Source organism: Anarhichas minor, unplaced genomic scaffold, assembly GCF_050575085.1.
Source record: "Anarhichas minor isolate MPS153535 unplaced genomic scaffold, ASM5057508v1 ptg000028l, whole genome shotgun sequence".
Taxonomy (NCBI): Eukaryota; Metazoa; Chordata; class Actinopteri; order Perciformes; family Anarhichadidae; genus Anarhichas; species Anarhichas minor.
The window spans coordinates 4,811,982-4,838,408 of NW_027466474.1; the positions used below are offsets into that span (position 1 = coordinate 4,811,982).

General features: G+C 39.9%; 3 protein-coding genes across 3 annotated transcripts; 2 read left to right on the forward strand and 1 right to left on the reverse strand.

The window, feature by feature from the left end:
- The first annotated feature begins 4,359 nt into the window (after positions 1 to 4,359).
- On the forward strand, positions 4,360 to 6,548 carry tyw2 (tRNA wybutosine-synthesizing protein 2). The gene is made up of 5 exons (XM_076103618.1): positions 4,360 to 4,597; positions 4,700 to 4,850; positions 4,987 to 5,096; positions 5,360 to 5,517; positions 6,198 to 6,548. Exons 1-5 carry the CDS (start codon positions 4,360 to 4,362, stop codon positions 6,546 to 6,548), a joined length of 1,008 nt encoding a protein of 335 aa, XP_075959733.1.
- A 1,341-nt stretch (positions 6,549 to 7,889) lies between these two features.
- On the forward strand, positions 7,890 to 18,370 carry sytl4 (synaptotagmin-like 4). The gene is made up of 18 exons (XM_076103298.1): positions 7,890 to 8,107; positions 8,208 to 8,272; positions 9,951 to 10,136; positions 10,455 to 10,670; positions 11,022 to 11,131; positions 11,333 to 11,447; positions 11,531 to 11,698; positions 12,575 to 12,644; positions 12,782 to 12,872; positions 12,980 to 13,074; positions 13,738 to 13,830; positions 14,278 to 14,456; positions 14,809 to 14,911; positions 15,409 to 15,570; positions 16,359 to 16,464; positions 16,544 to 16,652; positions 16,733 to 16,941; positions 17,583 to 18,370. Exons 3-18 carry the CDS (start codon positions 10,003 to 10,005, stop codon positions 17,714 to 17,716), a joined length of 2,094 nt encoding a protein of 697 aa, XP_075959413.1. The 5' UTR covers positions 7,890 to 8,107; positions 8,208 to 8,272; positions 9,951 to 10,002; the 3' UTR covers positions 17,717 to 18,370.
- srpx2 (sushi-repeat containing protein X-linked 2) lies at positions 18,110 to 25,006 on the reverse strand. The gene is made up of 10 exons (XM_076103300.1): positions 24,713 to 25,006; positions 22,363 to 22,440; positions 22,013 to 22,204; positions 21,442 to 21,618; positions 21,013 to 21,136; positions 20,806 to 20,927; positions 20,530 to 20,709; positions 20,279 to 20,412; positions 20,040 to 20,161; positions 18,110 to 18,986 (listed from the first exon to the last, which is right to left on the reverse strand). Exons 1-10 carry the CDS (start codon positions 24,756 to 24,758, stop codon positions 18,806 to 18,808), a joined length of 1,356 nt encoding a protein of 451 aa, XP_075959415.1. The 5' UTR covers positions 24,759 to 25,006; the 3' UTR covers positions 18,110 to 18,805.
- Positions 25,007 to 26,427: the final 1,421 nt, after the last annotated feature.

Genomic DNA, 26,427 nt, shown 5'->3' on the forward strand with positions numbered 1-26,427 from the left:
ACAATCTCAGTCCTCTCACCAGCCACTATTAACATTTAATAAAAAATATATATTAATTAAAAAACCATCCAAATGCTTGTGTCATATGTTTCCCACCAGAAACTAGAAAATCCAGCCGCGGCTGTTGCATTGGGAGCACGGACCTTGACCGATTGACTTTCATATCATCTCGAAAAAATTCATAAATGATCGTTCAGGCGTTCACAGACATTAGACTGTGGCCATGCTGCTGGAAGGTGTCCGTCTGCCTTCATTAATAACACAAATAAAAATCCTTCAGGAATAAGAAATAACCGCCTGTTTGGACGCAAACATGTAAAGCTGTTTGATGCTTTATTTTTTTCTTCTCCCCGCAGGATGCCAGCTCTCGGTTTTAGTCAATGGCAGGAGGAAACACGCCTAGATTGAAATGTCTAATCTTAAAGGGGCAGGACAGGTAGAACTGGAAGGAACAAAGGACACAGATGAAGGTCCTGCATGGATCACATTAATATGCTGAAGCGCTCGCCTGTGGTATTACCCGAGGGAGATCACTGTGAGGGAGTGTATTCATGAAGATAATTCGTTAAAGACACCAGATGCATTAATCCCTCAGGTGTTGCTTCATGGCTCCAGAGAGCAGAAAGTAAACACTGCAGAGCTCCTCAGAGCATTTTACTTTTCACTGAAACCATAAAAGATGTGTTCACTTTCAATTTCATGGATAACATATTTATTGTTTTTCATATCCAGCATTGAGCTTAATTTAATCTGTATTCTTTGTTTTGAATATAGTGTTGTGTTTTTTATATTTGTATATTTTTGTTAACATGTTTCTCCATGTCAAAATAAAACTAAACTAATATAGTGTATTTTCAAAACACAACAGAGTAGTCTATTTGTAGTAATTTGTTGATCTCAGCAAAGACAGTTTTGGATATTCTTTCCCAAAAATGTTCCTCATATTCCTTGCAATAATGTTAAAACATAAGAGCTAATTCTGATTTGAAACTAAGCTAAAATGGCATTTTCACTTCTGAATTGTTTAGAACAAGTTTCCGTGTGTGAAACACTTGTCATCTACAGACGAAAGCATGAAAACATATTAAAAAGTGAAGAAAAAAATTCAGATATTCAGATCAGAAGTGTTTTTTAATGCAAATTGCTGATTGTTTCTACAGTTTGTTTGTTCTGTGTTCATGTGTCAATAATACACACATGTGTAGTCAAATTAAAGAAAGGAGACATTTCATCAGGTGTGGTTAACAAGTATTTACAAATGGAAGCCTTTAATAAATAAGAAAGACAAAACAATTTTGGCAAAAGATGTGCAACTCTCATATAAAATATTTACTTGCCCAACATTTTTATCTTTAATATTATTAATGATGATAACATTATGATATGTTTGTAAAAAGCCATGGGTTAAAACTTAAAATATGAATTGATATAAAAATGTACACAAAGCCCTTTAAAAAAAAGTGTTTTTTTTGTCAAAAGTAGCCAGAGAAGTTTCTTCCAGTTAATACATATTTCTCAGTTGATACGATCATTTAAAAGAAGGTTATGCCTGTCACAATAATGAATACATCGACTTATCGTACGATATATCGACATGACCTCAATCCTTTTTGCTGACCTCGATATTGCTTGTTATGTTTACATGTTTGTAACTTAAGAATGTCAAACATTTTAGTCAACATGTTGTCACAATAAACAGCACGGTTTTCCCAAACACTACGACTTGGGGACCAACATTGCACATATTGTTACAGAGCCTGATAGTGTGGTTGTGTTGTTATATTTCATTAATTTAGACATTTTTTATATATTTTCTTTTTCTTTTTCAAATGTCTTGATATTCTTAAGAATCAAAAGTCCATTGCTCTTTTAAAGGGTGTTCTTGCCTTTTCATGCCATTATATTATCATTAAATAAAATGACAATATATAATTTCTTACAATTATATTCTGTGACAATATATCGTCCAAGAAAATTGGTTACTGCTACAGGCCTAAAAAGGGTTATTATTACTGATCTTATATTGTTGATATATATTCTTAAACAGTCCCTTTTGTTTTGTCTCATTCAGAAGCCACAGTCACCAAAGAATCAGTATTTATCTCAGCCTCTTTGATTCTTTGTAACTGTAAACTCTGCATGACATTATAATTTAAAGTCTGTGTAGTTATGCGTTCTTGGCTACAAAAACTATATTTACACTGACGAGCAGTATAATAGCCTCTGCTAAGTTTCCTTAAAGACATTAAAAGTGATATTATCATTGTTAAATATTTGCTCAGCTCAGTTATCCGATCTACCCTCCCTGTGGCTACACAGAGGCCAGAGGACAGCTGACGCAGGGAAAGGCTGGACCACAAATGACCCGGAGAGTGCACTAAACATCCCTCAGTGTGTCATGAAGTTATGGACCAGAGGTAAGAAAAGCTACTGCACGTCTCCGTTACTCAGGACCTATGCTGTTTTTGGTCTACTCCAGAGGAGAACATTATTAATAGAAGACCTGTCAGACGCTCCTCTGACCAACCTGCCAACTCAGGTTCAAATGTACTCGTGACTGCAGACTGCTAAAAGTCAGAATTGTAAAATGTGGTGCCACTTTTCATTACATAAGTAGAGATCAGGGAGGACGAGGTAGAGCTAGTTAAATCCTACAAGCAGGAAAGCTAAAAGGTAGCGTTGCTGATCGAATGTGCAGCAGATAGACACTATAAGAGGAAATAAGATAGAACTTTATACATCCAGAGGGAAATTATCGTGCAGCAGTTGCAGTACAAAGTAGAAAAGAGTGCAAATATAAATTACTAATTAACATAAAATATAAATAAAGGTGCACATAACTTTAACCCCCTAAGAAGGAAAATGGTTTAATATATGAAAGACTTTCCATACCACCTACAATACCACTAATGAAGAAAGACAAAAATGCATCCAGTATTACAGAGAACATATAGTGTACTAGCATGATGCTTGTATGAAACAATTTCAAATACGACTTGAAATCACTACAAAAAGTGCAAGTATTTGATCTAATTTAACGTTATAACTTTTGGACTAAATGTCAGGATATGTTGGCCTCTGTTACATCCATTTTGACTATTCTTTATTTAAAAAGTGTCTCCCTTAAGTACAACCAACGTTATGGAAGTGTAACAACCTTAACAATCCCAAGAGTGACCCTTAAATGAAATGTCTCGCAAAAAAAAAGAATGATACGTGTAGATGACGACGGGTCACCTTTTTATTAACCGTATATCAACGTTACTTTTCTCTGTCTCGCTACTATGTAACGTAGTTAGCGTAAGTTTACGCACCCTCCTGGGTTTTGAGCCGTTTGTCTCCATCTATCGACATCCACGAGCCACTTTGTCCAAACTGCTACTGCCCTATTCATGACGTTCTCTAACAAAAATGAAATATATTCATCATCTTTTACTCAGAAATTGCTCCTCTTCGGCGTCAAAGGGACGTAGAATGGTGGCGTTTTAAATTCAGACGTAAGCAAGCTAAAGAGTTTGCGCTATCCGTCAATGTTTACAATAAAGCTTTTGTAATTTGAAACGTCCATCCTAAAAAATAGTCCGACTAGCAACACGCGTTGATTGAACAGTAACAGGTGTTGTGTTAAATACTGTTACCCAGTCGATATGTGTCTCCCACCCCCCCCCTCCCACCTAAACCTCTATCAGCCCTTATCCATAACCGCAACGACCGACGGCGCTATGGCTTTAACTGAAGGGAGGCACTATTCGAAGAGGGAACTGGTTTTGACATAACACCTGTTCCGGTATCTTTAATTTCGTTGCAGGCTAAATTATCGAGTTTTAACCGTCATACATAAATACTGGAGATATGTTTGCGTGCTTGTAAATGGATGGTGTGCCTTGCCTTCGCGTGTCGCAGTGTCATGCACAGCAGTTCAGGTAATCAGTCATATAGCTTAGCTGCTTAAACTAGGTTAGCTAGCAGTTAGCATGGGAACCAGATACACTGATGGGAACCAAGAGCAATGTGGACTGAAAAAAATGTTTTCTGTGGCTGTCTGTAGTAATTTTAATAATATTTTTTATTTCAAATAATAAGATTATAATCTTATATGACGGTTGAACCTTTTACAGGAGATGTCTACAGTCCAAAGGGGCTCTTGATCTGAGTTTATCTTTACTGAAAGACTCTGATGAGACAGTCCTCTTGCCCATTTCCGCATCCTGTCTGCCACAACTTGATCTGCTCTCTCTCAGAGCCACAGTGGTTTCAGATGGTGCTTGTGAAGTAGTTTGGAGTCAGGTGATTAAGCTGAGCTTCACTGGAATACACTAAGTAACAGATAGTACTATAGTACAGCTTTAAAGTATTTCTATGTATCTCCTGTTGTCTGTCCTGTTTACACCACAGTCCCACCTGCAGCAGTCAAAGACGAAGAGAGGAAGAACAAGTGGCAATAAACTAGAGAAAATCCTCCAGGAGGTGTTGGAATCTCACGGTGAAGGATGGACAGAGGAGCTGAGGGGGGACCTCCCTCGCAGCTTCCAGAGGCATGGAGACCTCCTCCTGCTGGGAGACAACTGCTTCTCTCTGCCACTCTGGAAGAAGATGGGTACTGTTCTCAAACTCATCCTCACTTTTCTGTAGTAATATGTGGACAAAAAAAAAAATCACAAGGAGATTTATTGATCGCTTTTGACTTTTCTTTTTTTAGATCAACAGATATGGAGTGCGGTGGCCAGAGGCCTGGGGGCAAAGCGGCTGGCAAAGATGAGTCGAATATCCACAGACGGTTTTCGGTCTCCTGTGGTGACGATGCTGTTCGGAGAGCACAGCTGGGTCAAACATGTGGACAATAGGATTAGGTAAGTCTCAGTCCTAATCAATTAGTCATTCGTTTGCTGTTGATTTGCAACATGAAACATTTGGGCACATGAATGAAAAATGTGACCATGACTGAAACACGTCTTAACTTTTGATTTCTTCACCTTTTTGTTTCAGTTATGAGTTTGATGTCACCCGATGCATGTTCTCAGCTGGAAACATAACGGAGAAGCTCCGGGTGGCTGGATTTGACTGCAGAGGGGAGACTGTGGTGGATCTGTATGCAGGTGGGATAACTGACAATGTGTGACAAGGTTTTGACATTGATGAATAATTCTCTTTTAACTTAATTATCAACAAAGGAGAAATGATAAAATGCACAATCCTAGATGTTTCATTGGATTTCTCTGGTGGATTTCGTCTTTAGTCCAGGTTCCAGGTGGATTTCCTGCCCCATCATGTTACTTTGCTTGTGTCCAACGCTTGTACTCTTCAGTGGTAATTAAACATAATTTGAATTATTAAGTATCAGAGCTGTATCTTGTGTTAGGTATTGGATACTTCACTCTCCCATATCTGGTCCACGCGGGGGCCAGTCGTGTTCACGCCTGTGAGTGGAACCCTGACGCAGTTCAAGCTTTGCAAAACAACCTCGAGGCAAACGGGGTGTCTGACCGCTGCACCGTTCACCACGGAGACAACCGACAAGTAATGTTTCCATATGTGTCCCATACTGATTATGTGACGTGGATAAGTTACAATATTAGCTTAGTATTAATAGATCGCATCTCTGTGTTGTCTTCAACGGAGATCTAAGTGAGGTTCACTCAGATATTAGTGGTATTGATGAGGTAATATCACAATAATAAAATAAGGAAAATCAAATATTAGTTTGTCTATCACTGTTGTCATTAATAGATTATCTGTGGAAAAATATTGTGATATTTTGATACACAATTCTGTCAACATCAACACAATATTATACACATGAATATATTTGATATATTTTTGACATCACACTTGTTACCTTTCAATTCAGTTTGAGGAATATTCTTTATATGTGATTTTTTTTATACTTAAATCTGATTCCAACTATATCTCGTAGTTCAAACCTCTGGTAGCCCTTTAAGTCAGATGTTATGTCATGAAATGTTGCACAGTACAAGTATCTTGGTTTTAAAATCCCATCGGCCATCGTTTGATCTGCATCTCCTCCTGAATAGCTCAAATCATTATCATCATCAATATTTTGTGCTCTGACTGTAGCTATAAAAATCAAATCAGCTTTATTACAAGAATGAAAAATAATGACACAAATCTATACACATTTTTTTTGGAAAATAATTTAGTATAAAAGAGCTAAAGAGCTTTTTATTTGTATTGTTTAGCTCCAGCTGTGTGACATCGCTGACCGAGTGAACCTGGGTCTCATACCGAGCTCTGAGGACGGCTGGCCTGTTGCCTGTCGACTGCTGAGGAGAACAACCGGTGGCGTTTTGCACATTCACCAGAACGTTACGTCAGCGATGGGCGACGCCACCCACAGGACTTCTGGGAAGAAAGCTGCCGGAGAGGCGTGGCAGGCCTGGGCTGATGACACAGCAGACCGCATCGCCTCTCTTTTAGAGGACACCACTGGTGCACGGTGGATAACAAACAACCGGCACATAGAACATGTGAAGTCGTACGCACCTCATGTTCACCACATGGTGCTGGACTTAGAGTGCAGGCCACCCTGAGCTGAGGAGATCAACACAAATGTTTAGTGCGTTCATGATTCTAATGTGCTGCTCTCCAGAGAAGAAATAGGAAACTTTGTTGTTAGTGAAATCAGCTGCTGCTGTGTTTTTATAAACCTTTATTTATCCAGGGCAGGTCCGCTGAGCACAAATGCTATTTTTCTGTTTTTTTAAGAAACGCCTTGCATATATAATCCCATCTGGAAGCTGCCAAGCTGTACCACAACCACAGCCTTATCTGTCGGCCACCGGATAACAGTGGTGGGTTGAGGTGATTTACTCAAGGGCACCTCATTGTCGTGTTATACTCACTCAGAAGGCAGCAGCCAATTTAATCCATCCTACATGACTCGTGAGCTGTAACCAGGTGACAAATTGAAGGGGAAAAAACTGCATGAGTGGAGAGACGGAGTGCCTTTTGCTTACATACCTGGGAGTTACTGAATGGTTTCATAAGCATGGAAATGATGTGAATCCTATGATATGCCCTTCGCAGTCAGCAGGTCTGACCCCAATTGAACAGCGATGGGAGATTTTGGAGCCAAATAAGGGAACGTCTTCTGGATGACTGGTGTTCATCCCTCCAGTAGAAAGCACTGGAGCTGCTCTGGTTGTGGTGGACCAACATGTTACGAAGACGGCTGATGTTGTTTTTGGGGTAACGGGGTGAAAAGTACAAAATGTGTCTTTGCACAACTTGCCAAAAGAGCCATATTCAACAGACACAGTTGGATTTTCTTAGTGAGTGATGGCCTCAATGAGTTGCTGTATTAATCAATGAAATACAAAGTCAGCAGAAGTGTCCAGGCTCATCTCTGTAAATTAATGGAGGCACCTGGTTGTGCACATTTAATTTGTTGGGATTAAAAGCAGTGTGTTTCAGACATGAATATTTATATTTAAATCAACAAAGACTCTCCTGCTTAAATAAGATTATATTTACAATGGGGACAAGAGACCCTAGGAGGTTATTAATTCATTTTTGAGAGAAATAATATCTCACACAGACCTCTTAGATACCAGAGATTTGTTTTAAGTCTGGGTGAGACTTTAAAACTATTTATAGGCCGGGTAATTATTTGCTTAACAATGTGTTCCACCATCACTTTGCATACGCCTTGATAATAGTGATAATAGTGTTTATGCAGGCACACCATCTGCAGTGCATTATTTTCTCAACAGCAATAAATGGCTCATTCTTTGTTTACTTGTTGCCTTTCTCACTTAACTTCTTTTTTTTTTTTTCTTCAAAAGTAAAAAGCTTGCACTTTCCTGAAACTGTTACCGGTCACGTTAATAAAAATTAATGGACTGTTTCAATGGGTCACATGTTCCACGTGCAGCCCTCCTGTGGTGAACACGGCTCAAGGAAATGCACCTGTCATGGAAAATGTGGAGAGGCGCTCCTGCCTCTCGGCTGCAAACTTTCCTTATCTTCCGGTACTCGGGACTCCTCGAGCGCGCGCAAAAAGTCAACACTTTTTTGGAGACGGGAGGCAAGAAGGAGAAGACGAAGTGGAAAAGTCAGGTCTTGCATGTGCTCACAGCCAACGAGGAAAGTGAGTGAAGCAGTTTATGGACACACGGAAATGTAATAATCTTAAATGCACTGTTAGCTCCTCTGCTACTTTTAACCCTTTTTGTTGTGTTTTCTGTCAGGAATATCTCGCTGTCGCCCGTAGTGACGCAATCCGTGTAGCGGTGGTGAAGTCGACGTTTAACAGGTGGGTCATTTTATTTATATTGCGTAGATCTACTTTTCTTTTAATCAACAGCCGATTTCAGACTTATCCATGTGGTAAAATAATCAAATCGTTTCTTCCCAAAATCGTCATCCTTCACAATCGGATAAAAGCAAACGGTTTAATAAAGACACCATGACGTTATTGTGGAGTAACATTAGCGTTAGTGTGATTTTCAGTTGGTAACATAACGCTTTAAACGTTCCACTGTTGGAGTCGCAGCCGTTTGCAGCTGAATTTTAACAGTTTGTCGCACTTTTGTTGAGCTACAAGAACAAGACGCGCATTGTTTTTCACGTTTGTTAAATCCATTCTGTCAATGACATTTGCATTTTTTTTTTTAAACATGTCTCAATGTTTGTTTTAAACAAATTCCTTCCCTATTATCCATTGTTTCGTGTTTGTAAAGGATGTTTCCAGTTCGTGCACTCTCTGTCATTTGGTGCAGACGCATATGCGCCATTTCCTTGAAGGTTAAGTTTTACCTTATCAAGTTGCCTTACAGGTATTATTGAACTTCTGCTACAGTTAGTTGGCTTCAGGCATTCAAACAATGAGGAAAAAGTTTTAAAAGCAATTTTGACTTCCAGCTTTCCCCACTTGTTCTGTACTTAACAGGCACAATTTCCTCCCCTCTTTTGACCCACTTCAAATGGAGCATAACGTTTCTGAAGGGAGCCTGACAGACATGGCGGATTATGAGACAATGGGCCTCTGCATGGTCACAGATATTCAAAAGGCCCCATCTCCTCTCCTACATGGTGCAAGACACACAGACGTTACAACCGCTAGTTGTTTTTATGTTGTTTTGTGTCATATTGTGTCTCTTTATGGTTGTTTTCCTATAGTCGTGAGTCTCTTTGCAGCTGTTTTGCATCTCTTAGTAGTTGCGTTGGTCTCTTTGTGGACTTTGTGTGTCGTTTTATGTTGCTTTGTGGTCATTTTGAGTCTCTTCCTGGTTGATTCGTGTCTCTTTGGCTGACATTTTTTAGGTGGTCAGGGGGGGTCTCTGACAATTTTGGGCCCCTGGACCTGTGCCAGGTTGGCCTGTTAAGTAATACATCCATGATGACGGGTGATAAAATTGGGATTAAACAAATTGTGAAGTTACTGAACTCCACCCAGATCTCTGTATCCTTAGAGGGTGGGAACCCTTCACAGTAGCTAAGTTCATGTTGTTTTGCCTGTCTCTCATAAAACAAACTTTCACCCGGGCAGAGGCTTTCTGTGGGAAGTTTTTAATCCTCTAGCATCCTGGTTCCTTTGAGTCATCTATATTTTTTGGAACACTGGATGAGGCCAGTAGTTTGCTGTAATTCCTGTCCTTGAAAATGGAAAACATGCCTCAGAGTCGGTCTCTGTTGGCTTACTAGTTCTCTAGATTCCCATGGGAAATCCTTTTTTGACAGATGGACATAAGTGTTTTTAAATACAAGAAGGAGGCTACAACTCTTGTACTCCAAAACTATCCATCACAAAGTTGCTGTACTGAGGCTTCACTCTACGCTTATTAGTCATTTGATGAGGACCACACAGCTGTTTCTGCCCGTCTGTATCTTCATCAAGTTCCTCGTTTTACTGCTTTTTACTCTTCTTAAAACAGCCTCTCCAGTAGTAAAACAGTGGAGAGTTTATTCCTGAGGATATGTTTCGTCTATAGGAGATCTCCTCGATACCACTGAGCTGAGCCAGTTAAGCTACGCTGAGGGTTTATGGTTGAAGGCACGATGCCCGAGGCCGCTGACATGATCAACCTGGGCTTCCTGTCCGACTCTGAGCGGGAGCTGATCCTGGAGGTGCTGCAACGGGACGAGGAGCTGAGACAGGCTGAGGAGCAGCGTGTGCGGTGAGAACAGAGCACTTCCTCTTAATAATATATTTTCAAATGAGACACATTTTCAGATTTGGAACCGGAACAGATGTTGAAACCAGTGAATTTTTACCTACATGATAAAAGTTAATAAAATATTTCTGTTAATCGATTATTCAACAAGTTGTATCGACTATAAAACATACAAATCAAAAATGTTTTATTGTATTACAGAGAAATGTATAAATGTAAAACATGTTACAATATTTAAAATAACTTATAGACACTAGACAACTCAAGAAGTTTCTCAAAGGACAACTTCCCCTCTTCTTTAATATTTGTGTTGTGTCTCAGGAGTTTGAAGACAGAGTTGCTGGATGTGAAGAGGAAAGGGGCCAAACGTGGCAGTGGACGATACAGTGACCGTAGTTGTGGCAGATGCCAGCAGCCTCTGAGTCGACTGACTGTTTTCTCCAGCCGGTGTAAGATTTGCAATCACCATGTGTGCAGCAAGTGCCGAACAGTCCTCCCCGACGGATCCTGGCGGTGCAACGTGTGTGCCAAAGAGTCGTAAGGGATTGTTTTGTTTATCCTTTAACTTGCCAGAATAATTGTGTCTGGATACAATCAGTTTGTCTTTAGGGTTTATATTGTTCAGATTGTCAACAAATCCTGAAAAGCTCCGAGCCCATCCATGCCTCGTGAATATGTAAAAGTCACACATAAATTGTGCTTATATTTATAATCTTAAGTTTGTGTTATCGGTCAACAAACATTTAAAAAGTGCCAACATTTCTCACAATTGCCAACTGTAGCACGTGCTCCTGACTGTAATGGATGTATATCTAATTAACCGATGAATGAGTGTAAATTCTGTTCAATTTACACCTTTTTAAAATAAGTATTTGTGTTGGATTCTAGGGATCTAAAGAAGAGGACCGGTGACTGGTTCTACGATCAAAGGATCAACCGTTTCTCCCTGATGCCTGTACACGACCTCATGAGAGCCTCCCTGAAAATGAAAGCTCAGGGTGAGTGCAGGAAGAGGAAGTGGGTATCGACTGTTCAACCGGGAATGTAAACAGCGCTCAGCCGGAGCCAAATGAAATGCCCACAGTCACTGGAATGTTGTCTCAGTCCAACAGTAGGAGGAGAGAAATGTTAAAAACTGCAGTAACATGATTGCATTTTGTTTAACTGGTGTGCGATTTAACTTTTGTTCTGTGTTATAGGGAAGAAGCGTGAGACAACGGGAGAAACACTGTTGAGAAGTACTGAAATGAACCCAGATCCTCCGATTCCTGTGCCACGGGTCAGACAGAAGAATCAGATAACGGATCACAAAGGGTGCGTCGTCACTCTTCTCGTCAGTTTAAGAAATGTTAACGGATTTTCACATTAAGAACATTTCAACCTTGTCATATTTACAGTCATTCAAACGAGAATTCAGGATCGATTGCTTCAAAGGAATCATTTGAATCAAAGGAGGAAGTTTGGTCAAAGTCAACACGCAGCGACTCGGAGTCTGCGGAAAAGAACAGTATAACTAGCAGTAAAGCAGACACTGAGTCTGGCCATGTGACCCCTGAGCAGCAACGGTAAACTTATTCTGAAACGTCCAAACACTACACGTTGACTTCAAAGACCCACTTTAATGGCAGGATGTGTAGTGTTTGTCCCTCCTTCCCCATAGCCGGTCGGTGTACTGGAGTAGTCCAGTCTAAGGCTCATCATAGATCATTTTTAATTACAAACTGCATTGTAAATCCTTGTTAAAATCCTTTTAACAATCAGATAAATAAGTTGAATATTCACAATTTAATTTTACTACACATTTGGATTTGTTGGCCTGAAGCCTAAACTTCCTACTTTCCACTAAAATAGTACAAAAGTGTCAAAGTGGAGACATAAACATTAAAGAATAAGTTATTTACTTTGCAGTGAAAAAAAGATTGCTGTTTATGTAGTTTTAAATAAATCTTGTGAAGGGAGATGTGTTGTCTTGTTCACCTGACCCTATAGTTGGTGATTACACTGTTAAAATTGAGAATAATAATATTAAATCAGTACATTCAGCTTCATTATGTAGATAGTGTGGAATATCCTGAGAAGCATAAACTCCCAAATCATGAACAGGACAGCACTTCAATGAAGGTATTTACTCATGCATGGACGTTTTGGGCTTGGCTGAAAAACTGTTGCCTGCGTGCACGCTGAGTAATCATCTGCCTGAAACTTCCGTGCATGAATAAATAACTTAATTGAAGTGCTGTCCTGTTCATCTTTATTCGGGTTCTACTAAAACCCACAGGTTGCAGACAAAATTTGCTGAAATGTCCCAATTGCCAGAGTGTAATTGGGATGAGACGCATGTAGACACTGAGTCACACACACGAGATGAAAAAGTTAGTTTACTTCTATTTGAATGTAAAATGTTGTAGCTGTTATTAATAATGATTTGTGTCATCACACAGGAAAGGGAACCCTTTCGTTCCGTCCAGCCCAGCAGGGTCCACTGTTTCCAGTCTGACCGCTCCAGTCAAAGTAGGTATCATTAGCGTTGACGGCGCCAACTTGAAAGCTAACGACGTATGCTTCTTTCAAGTGACAGGTTCATGTTTCTGTGTCAAACCATTTAAAAAAAGAAAAAAAATTTGTTCTGACTGACTCTGTCACTACAGGCCCCAGAAGTAAAACCGGTCAGCCCGAACCCGGAGACAGATGTCGATAGACTCTTCAAGAAGAGCATCAAACGAGACCCAAAACCTCCTGGTTAGCATCTGATATTACCATGTGCAGTTGTTTTTCTTCGTCCAGAACCAAATGAAAAACATTGTGTGTATCGCAGCTTAATTGCTGGTCTGACTGTTTTATAACAGAGTATGTATCGACACTGGATCTGCGTGATGTACGTGACAAATCAGAGGCCTCGATGGGCAACAGGAGCCAGTCTGTACCGGGCCTCGACATACAGGTAAGAATCTAGCTTTTCATACACTTATAAACTGTTTTGTCATGAATCTGTTATTTCTTTTATTTTTCCCATCAACTGAAATGTTTTGCCATATTAGTAAAACATTTGTCTCTTTCTCTTTACATTCTGCACCATAATAAAGAAACCTCAGTGTAGGAACACGCAACTGATCCGTCTGCTATTACATTTTTAAAAAATTGCTTCAATTCAAATTTTTCAGCATCCCCAGCACCACGATATACTTCAGGAGGCGGTTTTCGTAGATCTAGCTATCCAGCAGCAACCGAGCAGAGAAAAAGTGACAGTCAAGCCTAAAACGAAACCTGTTTAGTGGCTCCATTTAATTGTGGTCTTTTGAGGCTATTTGCATGCTATCTTTGCCTCTCCTGTGGTGGTTTATTTCCTGTTATTCGTTGAACGTCACTGCCAAATGAAGACCATCCTCAGATTGTAGGATATATCACTACAGCCTGGCATTTACAGTTGGTTTTAAATAGTTTAACAGTTTTCTGCTTTTTAAATTGACTATAATTCTGTTAAAAATAAGTTGTTGGTTTTCTGAATAACACAAGCCTTATTTTTTTCTTACAACAAAAAACTGAGGATAAACATCCCACTGTGTGTCTTTGATCAGGCTTTTACATGTTTATTGTGTTGCCACAGGAAGACGGAGAGGAGGATGAAGATATTGACAGCTTGGTTAGCTTTCATAAAAGGACGATCGCGTCGAGCTCCTACAGCCTGAATAGCTCAAAGGTAAAGTATTGACATTTCTCACAGCTCGCATTAGTCCTCTAAAGGCTCTTTTGAAGAGCAGCTCATTATGTCTCTCAGAACGGAACCAATGTTAGATAATCTGAACGAGCATCTATAACCTCAGGACATCCTGCAGCAAGTCAGGAAGTGTGAAATTGATGTATAGCGTCTACCAAAGTGTTTCTATAGTTACCAAAGGCACAGGGGGAAGCAAAGCTGCGGCCAATCTGGATTCAGATATTGACATAAACATATATATATATATATATATATATATATATATATATATATAATTATAATTTGTTTTTTTTCTGATCTGCAGCAATAAACCTGTAAAGTGTGTCTATCCAAACATTATCTTAATATTAGGTATTAATGAATCTTGGAACATACACAGGAGTTGTTGATGCTTATCTATTTAGGTCAGGTGTATGTATGTTTCTCCAGAGCACACTGGGCAGCCTGATGAGCATTTACAGTGAAGCAGGAGACTTTGACAGCGTGGAGGTGAGCGGAGACCTCATCTTCTCTTTGAGCTACGACGAACACACCCAGAGCCTCCAAGTCCTCATCAAGGAGTGCCACGGGCTGGCCTACGGCAATGCCTCGAAGCAGCTTTCCCACCCGTAAATATTCAAATAGATGTAATGTGGAGCTCCACGAGGTGAAACGCATCATTTGAAGCACAGTTTGCTAAAATTTTGGCTTGCAGATTGTGGCTCTGAAACAGACGCGTGGTTCTCCGCGCACACACACACACACACACACACACACACACACACTCCTCAGTGATGTTAACACAGCTTTGATCTGTGCAGATAAGAAGTTGCTGTGTTTACAAAAGTCTTGATACTCGCCCCCAGAGGTGATTACTTGAGCTTCACAGGAAATTGAATGTCAACAGATATTTTCATAGCATTTAGTCAGCAAATAAGGCAAAAGAACCAGCAGTCGCGTTGTTCTGTTTTTGTGTTTCAGTTACGTCAAATGTTATCTGCTCCCTGACAAGTCTCGCCAGAGCAAAAGGAAAACCAGCATCAAGAGAAACACAGTCAACCCCGTCTACGAAGAAACACTGAAGGTGATGGTTTATAGCGTGCACGTCTCTAACTCTACTGCAACTGTTGACCTTATCCTGTTGACTTAATGACACTCCCTGATTCGTGACCTTATGCAATACCTGCTGCAAATAATGACCACGCCTACAGAGACTATAAGATTGATATTGACATTAAAGATAAGAAAAGCTGTTGTCAAATATTGATTTTTGGTCCAATGTAGTCTGCTTAAATACAGTGACAAACAATACTGCTAAAAGGGAAGCAGCTGGATGAAACAATTTGTGAAAATTACTGGGTTGTTTTTAGATTTGCTCTGTAGAAGAGGAAGAAGGTAATTATTTAGATTTTAAGATGGTTAATGGCGCTTCCGATAAGATCTGAATTCATCTTCTGCTTTAATCTATGATTCATTTAAAACTCCCTCGGCACTAGAGCATTAAAATGATATAAGGTTTCAGTATTGAGACAGCCCTTTGATCAATCCTGTCGTCTTGTCCTCCTCCTCCCCCACTAACAGTACTCTATCAGCCGCACTCAGCTGTTCACTCGCTCCATCTTGATATCAGTCTGGCATTATGGTCGCTTCAGCCGCAACGCCTTCCTCGGAGAGGTGGAGATCGCTCTGGACACCCGAGACCTCGACTCCCCGTACACGGACACCATGATTCTCATGGGGAAGGTAGATCAGAATGAAAGACGCATAAAATACTTAGTAAACATGGGATGTACCATGTTATGTTTACTAACAGTCTAATAGAGGTTAGGAACTCCACAGGGTACCTCTTGTTGATGGATTTAACAGAGGGGACTTAAAGGTGTTTGTTTATCCTTATGATCCAACAAACGTGTTGAATGTCTTTCCTTCCTCCTATTTTTCTTAAAGGTTTAGAGCCTGCATTGTTTGCATACATGTTAACTTGTCAAACAAAAAGGGGACCCATGCGTAAAATATTGCTGCATAGCACTAGTCAAAAACTGCACCTGTTCAACTCATTCATATTTATTATAAATATTGTTAGCAACATTTTTTATATTATGTGGAGTACCATTTTTCAGAGAAAACAAAAGTCTGGCAATCAACACTTGGTCAGCGAGTTGTCAAATGGACAAGAGAACAAAAAGTGCTCCAAAAAAGCACAATCATGTATGACAAAATGCACATAGACTCACTTTTTATACCCAGGCTAAGAGGGACTCAAAAATGATGTGAAAACTCTCCTAACCTCAAACAGATTGGATAATTTGTTAATCTGCGTAATTTTGTATAAGTACTGACCTTAATTCAAAGAAACCTTTTGTAAATATTGTTTGCTATGTTAATGGCAATTTCCTTCGACGCACAAATATGGACATTTGCATTCGCAGCCATCCAGTGTCAGTCAGGTGTTGGTGTTGAGGGCTGCTTCTCGGTATGTGTTGTTGTTGTTTGGGTTTGTGTCCTAAATATCATGTACCTTTCTTAAACAGTCACCCTCTGGTGGGCCTGCTCCAGCGTTTGGTCAGTACAAAGGAGAGTTGGTGATCTCCTTGAAGTATGTCACACCTACAAAGCCAAAAACCGAGAAAATCAAAGGTAAGACTATGACAAGAAACTCTGACCGTGTTTGATGCACTTTGCCTTCATTTTATAAACGTGTCCATCTTCTCCTCAGGAAAAAAGGTGGTGGTTGAGGGAGGAGGAGAACTACATGTCCTTATTAAAGAGGCAAAGAATTTGACTGCAATGAAACCAGGAGGGACCTCAGATAGCTTTGTAAAAGGGTGAGTGACAAACTCTGCAGTTTTAAAATGGCATATTGCAATTCTCTTTTAAAAGACCTAACATGTTTGTGGTTCTGCAGGTACTTGTTCCTAACTAAGGCAAAGACCTCAAAGAGGAAGACTTCAGTTGTGAAGAAGAACCTGAACCCCCACTACGACCACACATTTGTGTACAAGGAGCTGGCTCTGGAGCAGCTGGAGGAGATGTGTCTGGAGCTGACGGTGTGGGACAGAGAGGGCATGTCAAGCAACGAATTTCTGGGAGGAGTTCGTCTCTGCTCAAGAAAAGGTAAAAGATAGAACTCTCTAAATACTTTATTCTTTTTGCACCTGGCTTTCAGGGCTTACATGTGAGAATGAATTGGATATTTCTCCTATTTCTCCTTATTGTGTTACTATTGTTATTCTGGGAGGTCTTGTTAGGCTTATTGGTTAACTGTGAGTATTGTAAATCACCTTTTGTAAATGTCACCACATTTGCAGGGGTGAGCATGCATTTATTTTAGGGATTCTGATTTAATTAACGACTTTTTGCTTGTCTGGTTCACAAAGGTTTTCGAGGAGGTAGATTCTTTTGTTTATTGTTTTGGCCTTGGTTCATCCTGATTTATACTGCTTCAACCTTTTTGTAGTAGTAATGGTTTTGGTACCCTAGACATAGGTGTAGAACTAGAGGGAAGGAAAATTTAATTAACCTTCATAAAAAGAGAAACTAATACCCTGTCTACCCTTTTCGTTTCATTGCCAAAGCGTTACTGCCTTTGTGAGAAAGACACGCTTAATTTTAGATTACTGTTTAAGCACCTTCGAGGCTTCCATTTGTTTTCCACAATGTGTGAAAATTCAGCGAGTACAAGGAATTTGCCATCATTAATAGTAAAAAAAGACTCTGCACTTCATTTTACATTCATGTAATCTTCGCTCCTGCAGGCACTGTACAAACAGGAGTGGAAATGGACCCAGCTGGAGAGGAAGTCAGTCTGTGGGAGAAGATGATGCAGTACCCAGACTCGTGGGCAGAGGGCACTCTTCCACTGCGCTCGACTATGGTGAAGGGCAAATGAGGATCGCTCACAGGCCTGCACCCTCCAATAGAAACCAGAGACTAAAGAGGAGAAGCTGTGACGAATATGAGATTGTGGATTATCATTATTTGGCCATTTTAGACCAGAAGCTTGTCTACTAAAGTGAACCTACACGCTGGTTGGCTGTAAACAGACACACTGGCCTGCTGAACATCTGCCTCCCTGTAGGGGTTTGTCTTTAGCACCGCCCCCAACCCCCCCGACTGTGGACTGATGTGCCAAAATATCACAACACTAAACTTTGGTCTGATTTTAAGAGCACCTACAGTCATTTTATGTTTCTAACATTCAGGCTGTATATATTATTGCACAGAAAAAGTGTTGAAATGATTCACCTTTTTCCTTATAATTATGTACAGAATTACACAGATGCGTGGGAAAACAAGTCATTTTAATCTGGTATTATACAAAATTTCTGGTATTGTATCCAACAAATTGTGCTCCAAATTGTAATACTTCTGTAAAAATTATATTTATATTAGTTGCATGAAAAGCCTTATTTTATTACATTTAATGAATTAAATTCGTCTGTTTGCTGGTTTAGATGTAGATTTTAAACTGTGAACTATGTGATCAGTCGCGTTTACCTCAATGCCATGAATATTCTGTTCACCCAATAAAAAATGTACTAAACCCAAAGACTGTTCTTCAGCGTCCATACCAGCTGGATTTAAAAACAATCTCAAGACTTCCTCAGTATTCTGTTGTTGAAGCGATTGTCGTCTTAAGTTCTCATTCAACATCAGAACAAGGGCTCTTTGACAAAAACACTAATCCACCTCATGTATCCAACATGTTATCTATGGTTCAAAATATATGTGATTATTTTAATGTGTTTTACTTTCTGCAGCTGTGATGTCCAGTTTCTGGATTGTTTGAGAGAGAAAACAGTGCTAGAACTTCAGTGTTAAGTGATCACATTTAGACATGAGGAACAGCCTTCTTGTCCTTTTTTCCCCCCCTAATGTCCCTCTGGACCCGGTGTCTGGTTGTTTGTCCTCCTTCCTCATCTTGTGTTTAGTAAAGCTAATGAGTTTATCGCTGTGGCAACCAGAGAGGTTTATTAAATTAGTCACAGAAGTCCCTGTGGAGCTCCAGTCTCTCTCGCTCCTCTTCATCCAGCAGGAAGCTATCGATGTAGGAGAACAGCTCTTCCGACGCCATCGGATGGATGAAGCGCTCTCGGTCCAGTCCGCGCTCGTCCAGCAGCAACATGCTAAAGTAGAATCTGGAGATTCTGAACACTTGTCTACAGAGAGACACACACTGGATTGTTAAAGGAACACTCCCAACATCTCATCATTTGATAGCTGCAATATTTTTATTTATGCTCGTAGTGACTGATCCACAGATGATTATCACCCGCGAGACATATATTTCCCTCAGGAGTTGGTGGAGACCATAACAGAGCTAGAAGAAGAGTGATAATTGTACTAAAATTCACCAGGTGGCCAAAAACGCAACTGCAAATGAAAGATAATGTTGCTTCGAAAGTCAACTTAACGGTAAAGCTGTCGGCTTTCAAAACCGAAACAATTAGCTGAAAGATGCTAAAAGGTGAAGAAAATATAATGTATAAAAATAATATAGTTGGGTGATAATTCTCTTTTATAATACAGTCACCTAATGCATTACTAACATTAAAATATTCATTCAATCTTAACTCTGAAATGCTCTCTTGTTTACATTTATGGCGATATCCTTTAGCCCTAACGAGCATTGATCTGATGTAAACCGGTCCCTCTACGTTTTCTACCCTAGTGATGTCTGACTCTGCATTTCTCAGAGTGCTTTGCATTACACTCATGAAATGTACCTCAATATACCACAGCTGTGGGATTTGTGTCAGTGGAGAGACTGAAAAGATTTTCCAGTCTGGAAAAAGTGAGCAGCGCCACATACTCCAATTACACATCTCTTTCTCTCTTCTGAGATAAACTAGTACCTACATGCTTGTCTTTGTGCAAAATGTGGACTTTTAAAGAATCCCTCACTCATTGATTCTCATGAGAACCAAAGCCAGGTGTTTACTTTTGATGTTCTGTCAGTCTCGTCAAAATCCCATTACTGCGACCCTGAAATTATGATGTTGCTATTTTTAACAGTGTTAATCCTTCAAGTGGATTTTTTCCACAGAGGATCCCTTTTTATTAGGACGCTCCTGACATTTTAAGAGAGTGAGGAGAAACAACCCCTTACTGTTAATGAGAATGGGAGTTCTATAAAGCCATATACACACACACAAGATGAGCCATAAAACTGCTGAACAAGTAGGCCAAGTGAGGAGGTATCTAACTCTTACCTCAATCCTTCGATGACTTCAGAGCCGAGCAGATTTTCTTTAATGCGACCCGTCTCTCGAGGCGGGGAGCCCAGGAGCTCGATGACGGTTACATGTCGCAGGTCTAATCCACAGTCTGATTTCTGGTTGAAACAAAGAAAACAAGGAACAGATTTTTAGGCTCTTGTTCTGTCGGCACTTCTTATCATTTTGGGAGGGAATATTCATGTGAAGTCACCAGCGGCACAACTTTTCCTCACTTGTATCATGATGTTCTGCAGCTGGTAGTCTGGGTCAGATATGTTGGGCGCAGACATGATCAGCAGCCTCCTCTTTTCATAGAACTGATCCAGGAGAGCGGAGACTGTCTTTACGTCTGATTTAATCTCCATTGCTAGAAACACACAAAGTCGCAATTGCATCCTGCATTAATACCTCCCACATGTATAGCCTACTATTGTGTTCATGCCACAAATTCATAAGCATGATTGGAATTTTCACGCAGACTCACGATAACACTCGGCAGGATTTCCTCCCCAGCTGCGGTTGAACTGGCAGACGCGACTAGATACGCCCCTCCGTTCATGTCCTCCGTCACAGTGGTATTCACATGTTGCACCATAGTTGTTCCCATCAGAGGAGCAGGTGAGGTAGCCGTGCATAGGTGGAGGTAGATCTGGACATCTTCTCACTGGAAGGAGGACACAATGCAAATAAGAAATCCAGTGTGTGATCCAAGTTATAATGAGTTAATGTGTATCTAAATTGATTTCATAAGTCAACTTACCGTCAATACGTACAATAAACTTGCAGGCCGCTCTGTTTCTGGCTTGATCGTACACTTTGTATCGGATAATGCTCGCTCCCTCTTTAAAGTCGGTGCCTGGCTCCTGGCCTACCAATATCACACTGCAGAGAGACGAAGTGAAGGCTGAGTGTTTAATTGCGTTTCAAGGTGAGCAGGAAAGGGAAGCGAAGGAAAGGAGCGACATACTCAAGTGATTTATCTGCCGTATCCGTAGCAGCCGGGGTGTCCCAGGTCACCAGAGCAGTGAGCTTTCCAGGCTCGGCAACCTTGAGTCTGGATGGAGGACACTTGATCTTTGGAGGATCGGTATCTGAAATAAACAGAGATTTTGCAGGAAGGAAATTCATCTTACTGTAGCAGTCATAGAGCAGAAGATGAAGACTGAAAGACAGCAGGCCACATTTCTGGATTCAGTCCAAAAACCAGAGGAGCAGGAAATATACACACTGGCTTGTGAAAGAATAATGAAAAACTAGACAGCAATACAGATGGCCTGACTTCAGGTTAATTTCACGGCAGTAAGTTAAACCTCTAGTTGACAGTTCAACAGAGACTTTTGAGTTCAAACATCTGGTTAGCTTTATGGATCTTCAAAAATAAGACCTTCATTTGTACCTTCACAATCCGGCTGTGCTCCATTCCACGAGCCGCTGCGCTGACAGACACGTGAGTATTCACCCTCGATGCGATAGCCGGGGTCGCAGGTGAATTCGCACCTGGAGTCCACCATGAAGCCTTGAGTGCAGGTGTATCTGCCGTGTGGAATGAGGTGCAGCACATGGCAACGCATCTCTGAAGGAACATCACCACAAATACATACAGTATGTTGAGTGAAAAGGACGAAACAATCATATCATCAATATACAGTTTATCTGAAATGAGGACGCTGGTGATAGTCTATATTTTTGTCAACAAATCCTGTGAAAGACCAAAACCAACAATGGCTGTTACAAAGGAACTGTCTTAGCAAATGTAATTCATTTGTTGGGGACTACTTTTAGCAGTGGATTAATACACAATAATCTGTGCACTGTTGAGATTTTACAACAGCAGGATGGTGTAGTCCATGTTTATGGTAATCAAGGAACATAGTAGCCAGTGCAATGGTGTGTTTTGAATAAGGAAAAAGTAGAATATCACCAGATTCACCCTCAAATATGAATTTAAAGTCTCAACTTCCACATACTGCGGCAGTAAGCAGTGCCAGACCAGCGTCTGTTGGCGAGGCACTGAATTGAGCTCTTCCCCAGCAGTCGGTATCCTCGGTCGCAGCTCATCTCACAGCGGGTGCCCAACGTGCTCCTGTAGGCCGGGCCTCGAGGGGAGTGGCAGGTCACCTCCCCATTGGTCAGACCCGGAGAATGACACCAGTGTGGGTCTGTGTTTAAAGAGTAAAGCCCAAATCTGTATGGAGCACTAATGGTACTGAAGTGTTAAAGGGACATCTGATAGTAGACAGCAGAACGGTATAATAACTGGTGTTACATTGTCATATCACCCAACTCCCCTAGTGAGTGTTTGTTTTTCCATACGCACTTTTGTAGTCCAGCTGAGGAGCGTTGTCTTCTTCTACAAAGTCATTGTAGCCGTCATACGCTGTGGTCCCAGAGCCAGCTGAAAAAACAAACATCAGACAAATCATTAACAATTCTTATGTGACCATGATTCTCACCGCACAATCTCTTTTCCTTAACTTCCTTTCAGGTTTCCTTTAACATGAGCTCAATAACATTCCAGTCCATAGACACCTGGATTTGCAATCAGTGATGCTAACAGAAACTCCTGAGGGGTTTAAACGTGGAAATCCTATAAATCGCATAAAGTTTATGTTGTTTTCCCTTTTCGAAAGGGAAAGGAATTAACTTGGATATGAGTGCAGAGAAAGCATGTTAGACTAAATACTCTAGTGTTTTCTGGCATTTTGGATCGACAATAACATTCACCACAAGTTAGGACACACAGCATGTTTTCATTACTCACTTGGAGATTTTCCATCTTACTCATCTCTTTTTATGTAATAAGCAGAAGTTGTGCGTTGCCAACTGTAGGTTACTGTGGCCTTTATTCAAAATGTTGTCTTTCTGCACAATGAATCCTTTTCACTGTTATCCTGCTCTCTCAGCAGTTGTGGTTCATAATTCATTTTGCAATCCCCAAGAAATGACTCCATGTTTAGAGCTGAGTGCCAAACTTTCCAGGCTGTCAACCTCCACCCCCATCTCAAGGCAGTTCCTGTGCTGCTTCCTTTGCTGCAGCTCAGCCCTTCTGTTTTCTGGCCCTCAAACAAACAGGGTTCACTTTTAACACAGCTTCTAATAATAATAATAATAATGATGCCTCACATGCAACTTCCCCTCTCTTTTCTCTGGAAGCTGCTTCAGATTGTTCCAGCGATGTGCAAATTAAAGCTATCGTCAGCGGGTTTTTTTCCTCATAATGAGCCCGATGTTCCACTCAGTAACACTTCCCCAGACTAATGTTTCCCAAGTCCCCCTCACAGAGAATTAGTCACAGAGGTAGAAAAAAACAAGCTACGCTCATTGCAGGGCCCAAGTACAGGCATTACTTCAGGCGACATCATGCATGGCAGTTAAAAGTCAGTATTTTTAATTACATGCAGGTAAAACTACTCCAGCGCTGAAAAGTAACCAAGCCCATTTACCAAATCACTGTATAATTGGTACTTAATTAACTAAACCATTTAATCTATTTTATACTTCTACTTTTCTATTTCACAGGGAAATATTGTACTTTTTACTACTTACTACATTTAACTGATGGCTCAAGTGCATTGTTAAAGATTAAACCACTGGTTTCTTAAGGATTTGGCTCATGAATGCTTTCAAAAAATTAGGGCTGCAACTAAAGATTATTTTAATTATCAAATAATCATTTTGTCTCAAAATGTCAGAAAATAGTTCTGTTCATATTTCCCAAAACCACAGCCCAAAGCAGCCAATGCTTAATAACAATATATCAGTCACAGGGGACCTTTTCCTGCAGAACTAGTAGGCCTACTTTTAATTTATTTTGAAATAATTTGATAACATTTAGCAGATAATACTTCTGTTCTTTAATCTAAGCACTTTTACTTGTGATGCAGTATTTTTACATCGTTGTACTGGAACTTGTACTGGGTCTGAATACTTCTACTATGTAGAATACCGAGACACTGATGCAGCCACATGGTGCATCATGCACCTCTCACAGTACCGACTTTACACAGAGACACGCTGTGAGCCGAGTGAGTCCATAAGGCAGGAATGAGTCACACCAGAGGAAGGTGTGTAGTTTGAAAATAATGTTGCCTGTTTGAGTTACAAAGGCTTCATTTATCTCTAATGACAAAGGTGTCCAGCATCCGTTCAATCACTCTGCAGCACCATCTGAGCGTCAGTTCAGACGGATCTCAGGTCACGCTATTATCTCTGCAGGATTAAATAGAGGCTTCTGCACACTTGGCCCAGAGGGAAGACTGCTCAGTAGTTAACTGGCAGTGATTGGAGCTGAGCTGTAATTAAACTGCCTGGTCAGCAAAGCAGAGGGGCTCCTGAAGAGGCAGGCAGCTCAACTACGAGCTCAATTTAAGTTCATTTTGACTGGATTCTACTGCATCAATTCAGCTCTGAATTCCTAAAGGGAGGCGTTGAATCCATTTGCATTCATCCAGCACATCTGCATCTAATACAGTTGTTATTACTGTTGAGCTGAAGGCATTTCCCTACTGCAGGGGTTGGAGGGGATTTCTATGTTTGAGTAACTTCAGCTAGCAATCGTGATACGATTTTTTTTTTTTTTTTTTTTTTTAACTTTTTAGAGAAGATTTACGAACAATTCAATGATATTTTGACTAAAGAAAGCGTGTTTCCTTATTTGTTGGACTTACCTTTGAAGTATAAAATGAGCACAGCAACAAAGCGGTTGAGAATCATGTTGACACTCCTGGAAAAACAAAGTTTGTTTTGCTCAGGTTGGCTCAGATCACAAAGTCCCTCCGAAAAAGTACAACGTTATAATCCAAAGAATGTTTACAGTTGCTTTAGCAAACGACTTTTAAAAAAAACTTTACTTTTTTTTAATTATCCCCGCGGAGGACAATGAGTGCTCCCGTCATACCAGAGTCTCCGCAGTTTTTGAAAAGGATCCTTCTAGTTCATCATCTAAGTCAAACACCACTTGGTGGCGCTATTGGATCTCCTGTGTTGATGTTTCCTCCCAACGCTGCATTAAACATGATGACTGAGCCACGTCATTAAACCCCGCCCCTCCAGCATCCCATAAAACCCAGAAAGTGAAGGTTATTAAAGGCCACACGTGAAAATATAGATATACATTAATATTTGGAAGAGTCGTTCTCTTTAATATTATTTATTAATTGATTGTGTCACTAATGAGATCACTGGTGGCTTGTAGTGATTTATGGGCGACATTTTTAATCTCCCCTGATTATTATAGGCTACTCATATAATCCCCATCCTCAGTCATTCCTAATGGTAATTTTGTTGTTTTAATAATAATGTATAAAAACTTTTATGCACATATAGTTCTTTTTAAAAACAATATACAAAGTGCTTCAAAAACAGAAAATACACTGTACAGTTACATAATAGATCCCACAGGTCTTTTGTAATATCTAATGTCCATTTACACGATTTAATGTAGTAGTTTCAAAGTCTAATTTAGTTTGAATGTGTCCCACAGGAGGCCTAAAAGATATAATGCTGTAATAAAAATAAAAGACATCTTTGTGTTTATCTTATGAGCTCCGTGTTATGATAATTTTATTTATCTAACTACCTGATGTAATTTAGCCAATTCAACTGTGTCACATCACCAGAGGAATAATGAATTTTATTATAAAGTCAGACAGCACCAGACAGGAAATAACGCTACTGCACTAAAAATAAAAGCATTTATTTGAGATCGAGTAAGTATACCTTACTATGTCATAATTGTGGTTAAGAAGGTTAAATCATTTAGGTTACTGTCACATTTAAAGCCACAATGTAAGCTAGAAAGTCAAAATCTTGACTTGACTCAAAATGAGGAGCTAGTAGTGAGCCACATTTTATATTTACTAAATCATAATTAGACTTTGACTTAGCAAACTGATCACATAAGCCAAATACTGAGTCTAAATTATAAGATGGAAAGTCAATTAAAAAATAAAAGATAATAAGGTTTCTCATAATTTTGACAAAGTATATCATACTTTTGATTTACCATGAATTGGGAAATTATTATGGAATGTTGGAAATGTAAAATGAACATGACCAAAATGCCAAACATTTGGATTTGATGTCAAACTTGTCAGAGAGAAAGTCAAATTATTCAAAATGATGAGCTAGTACTTTAGAACATTTATTTACTTTCTCATAATTAGACTTAGCATAAATATTAGATTTATTAAGTCAAATTTAGTCCAAACATTTGACCCGTTCATTGAAAAAAATATGAGATGGTAATTTCAATGTTACATTATGTCATCATTTTGTATATATTTATCCATTTTTAATTTTAAAAGATGAACTGTACATGCACATTTAATAGGACAGTTTTGCAGAAAAAACCTCACTAAATATTCACCCTTAAAGGTATTGT

Coding starts and splice junctions, on each gene's coding strand:
- sytl4 (XM_076103298.1), top strand. CDS start 10,003: ATGGTTGAAGGCACGATGCCCGAGGCCGCTGACATGATCAACCTGGGC. Junction 11,448..11,530: donor CAGATAACGGATCACAAAGG/GTGCGTCGTCAC, acceptor TCATATTTACAG/TCATTCAAACGAGAATTCAG. Junction 14,912..15,408: donor TCTACGAAGAAACACTGAAG/GTGATGGTTTAT, acceptor CCCCACTAACAG/TACTCTATCAGCCGCACTCA.
- srpx2 (XM_076103300.1), bottom strand. CDS start 24,758: ATGATTCTCAACCGCTTTGTTGCTGTGCTCATTTTATACTTCAAAG. Junction 22,441..24,712: donor GCTCATTTTATACTTCAAAG/GTAAGTCCAACA, acceptor TTGTTTTTTCAG/CTGGCTCTGGGACCACAGCG. Junction 20,928..21,012: donor ACGGCAGATAAATCACTTGA/GTATGTCGCTCC, acceptor GTCTCTCTGCAG/TGTGATATTGGTAGGCCAGG.
- tyw2 (XM_076103618.1), top strand. CDS start 4,360: ATGTATCTCCTGTTGTCTGTCCTGTTTACACCACAGTCCCACCTGCAG. Junction 4,851..4,986: donor CATGTGGACAATAGGATTAG/GTAAGTCTCAGT, acceptor TTTTTGTTTCAG/TTATGAGTTTGATGTCACCC. Junction 5,518..6,197: donor ACCACGGAGACAACCGACAA/GTAATGTTTCCA, acceptor TGTATTGTTTAG/CTCCAGCTGTGTGACATCGC.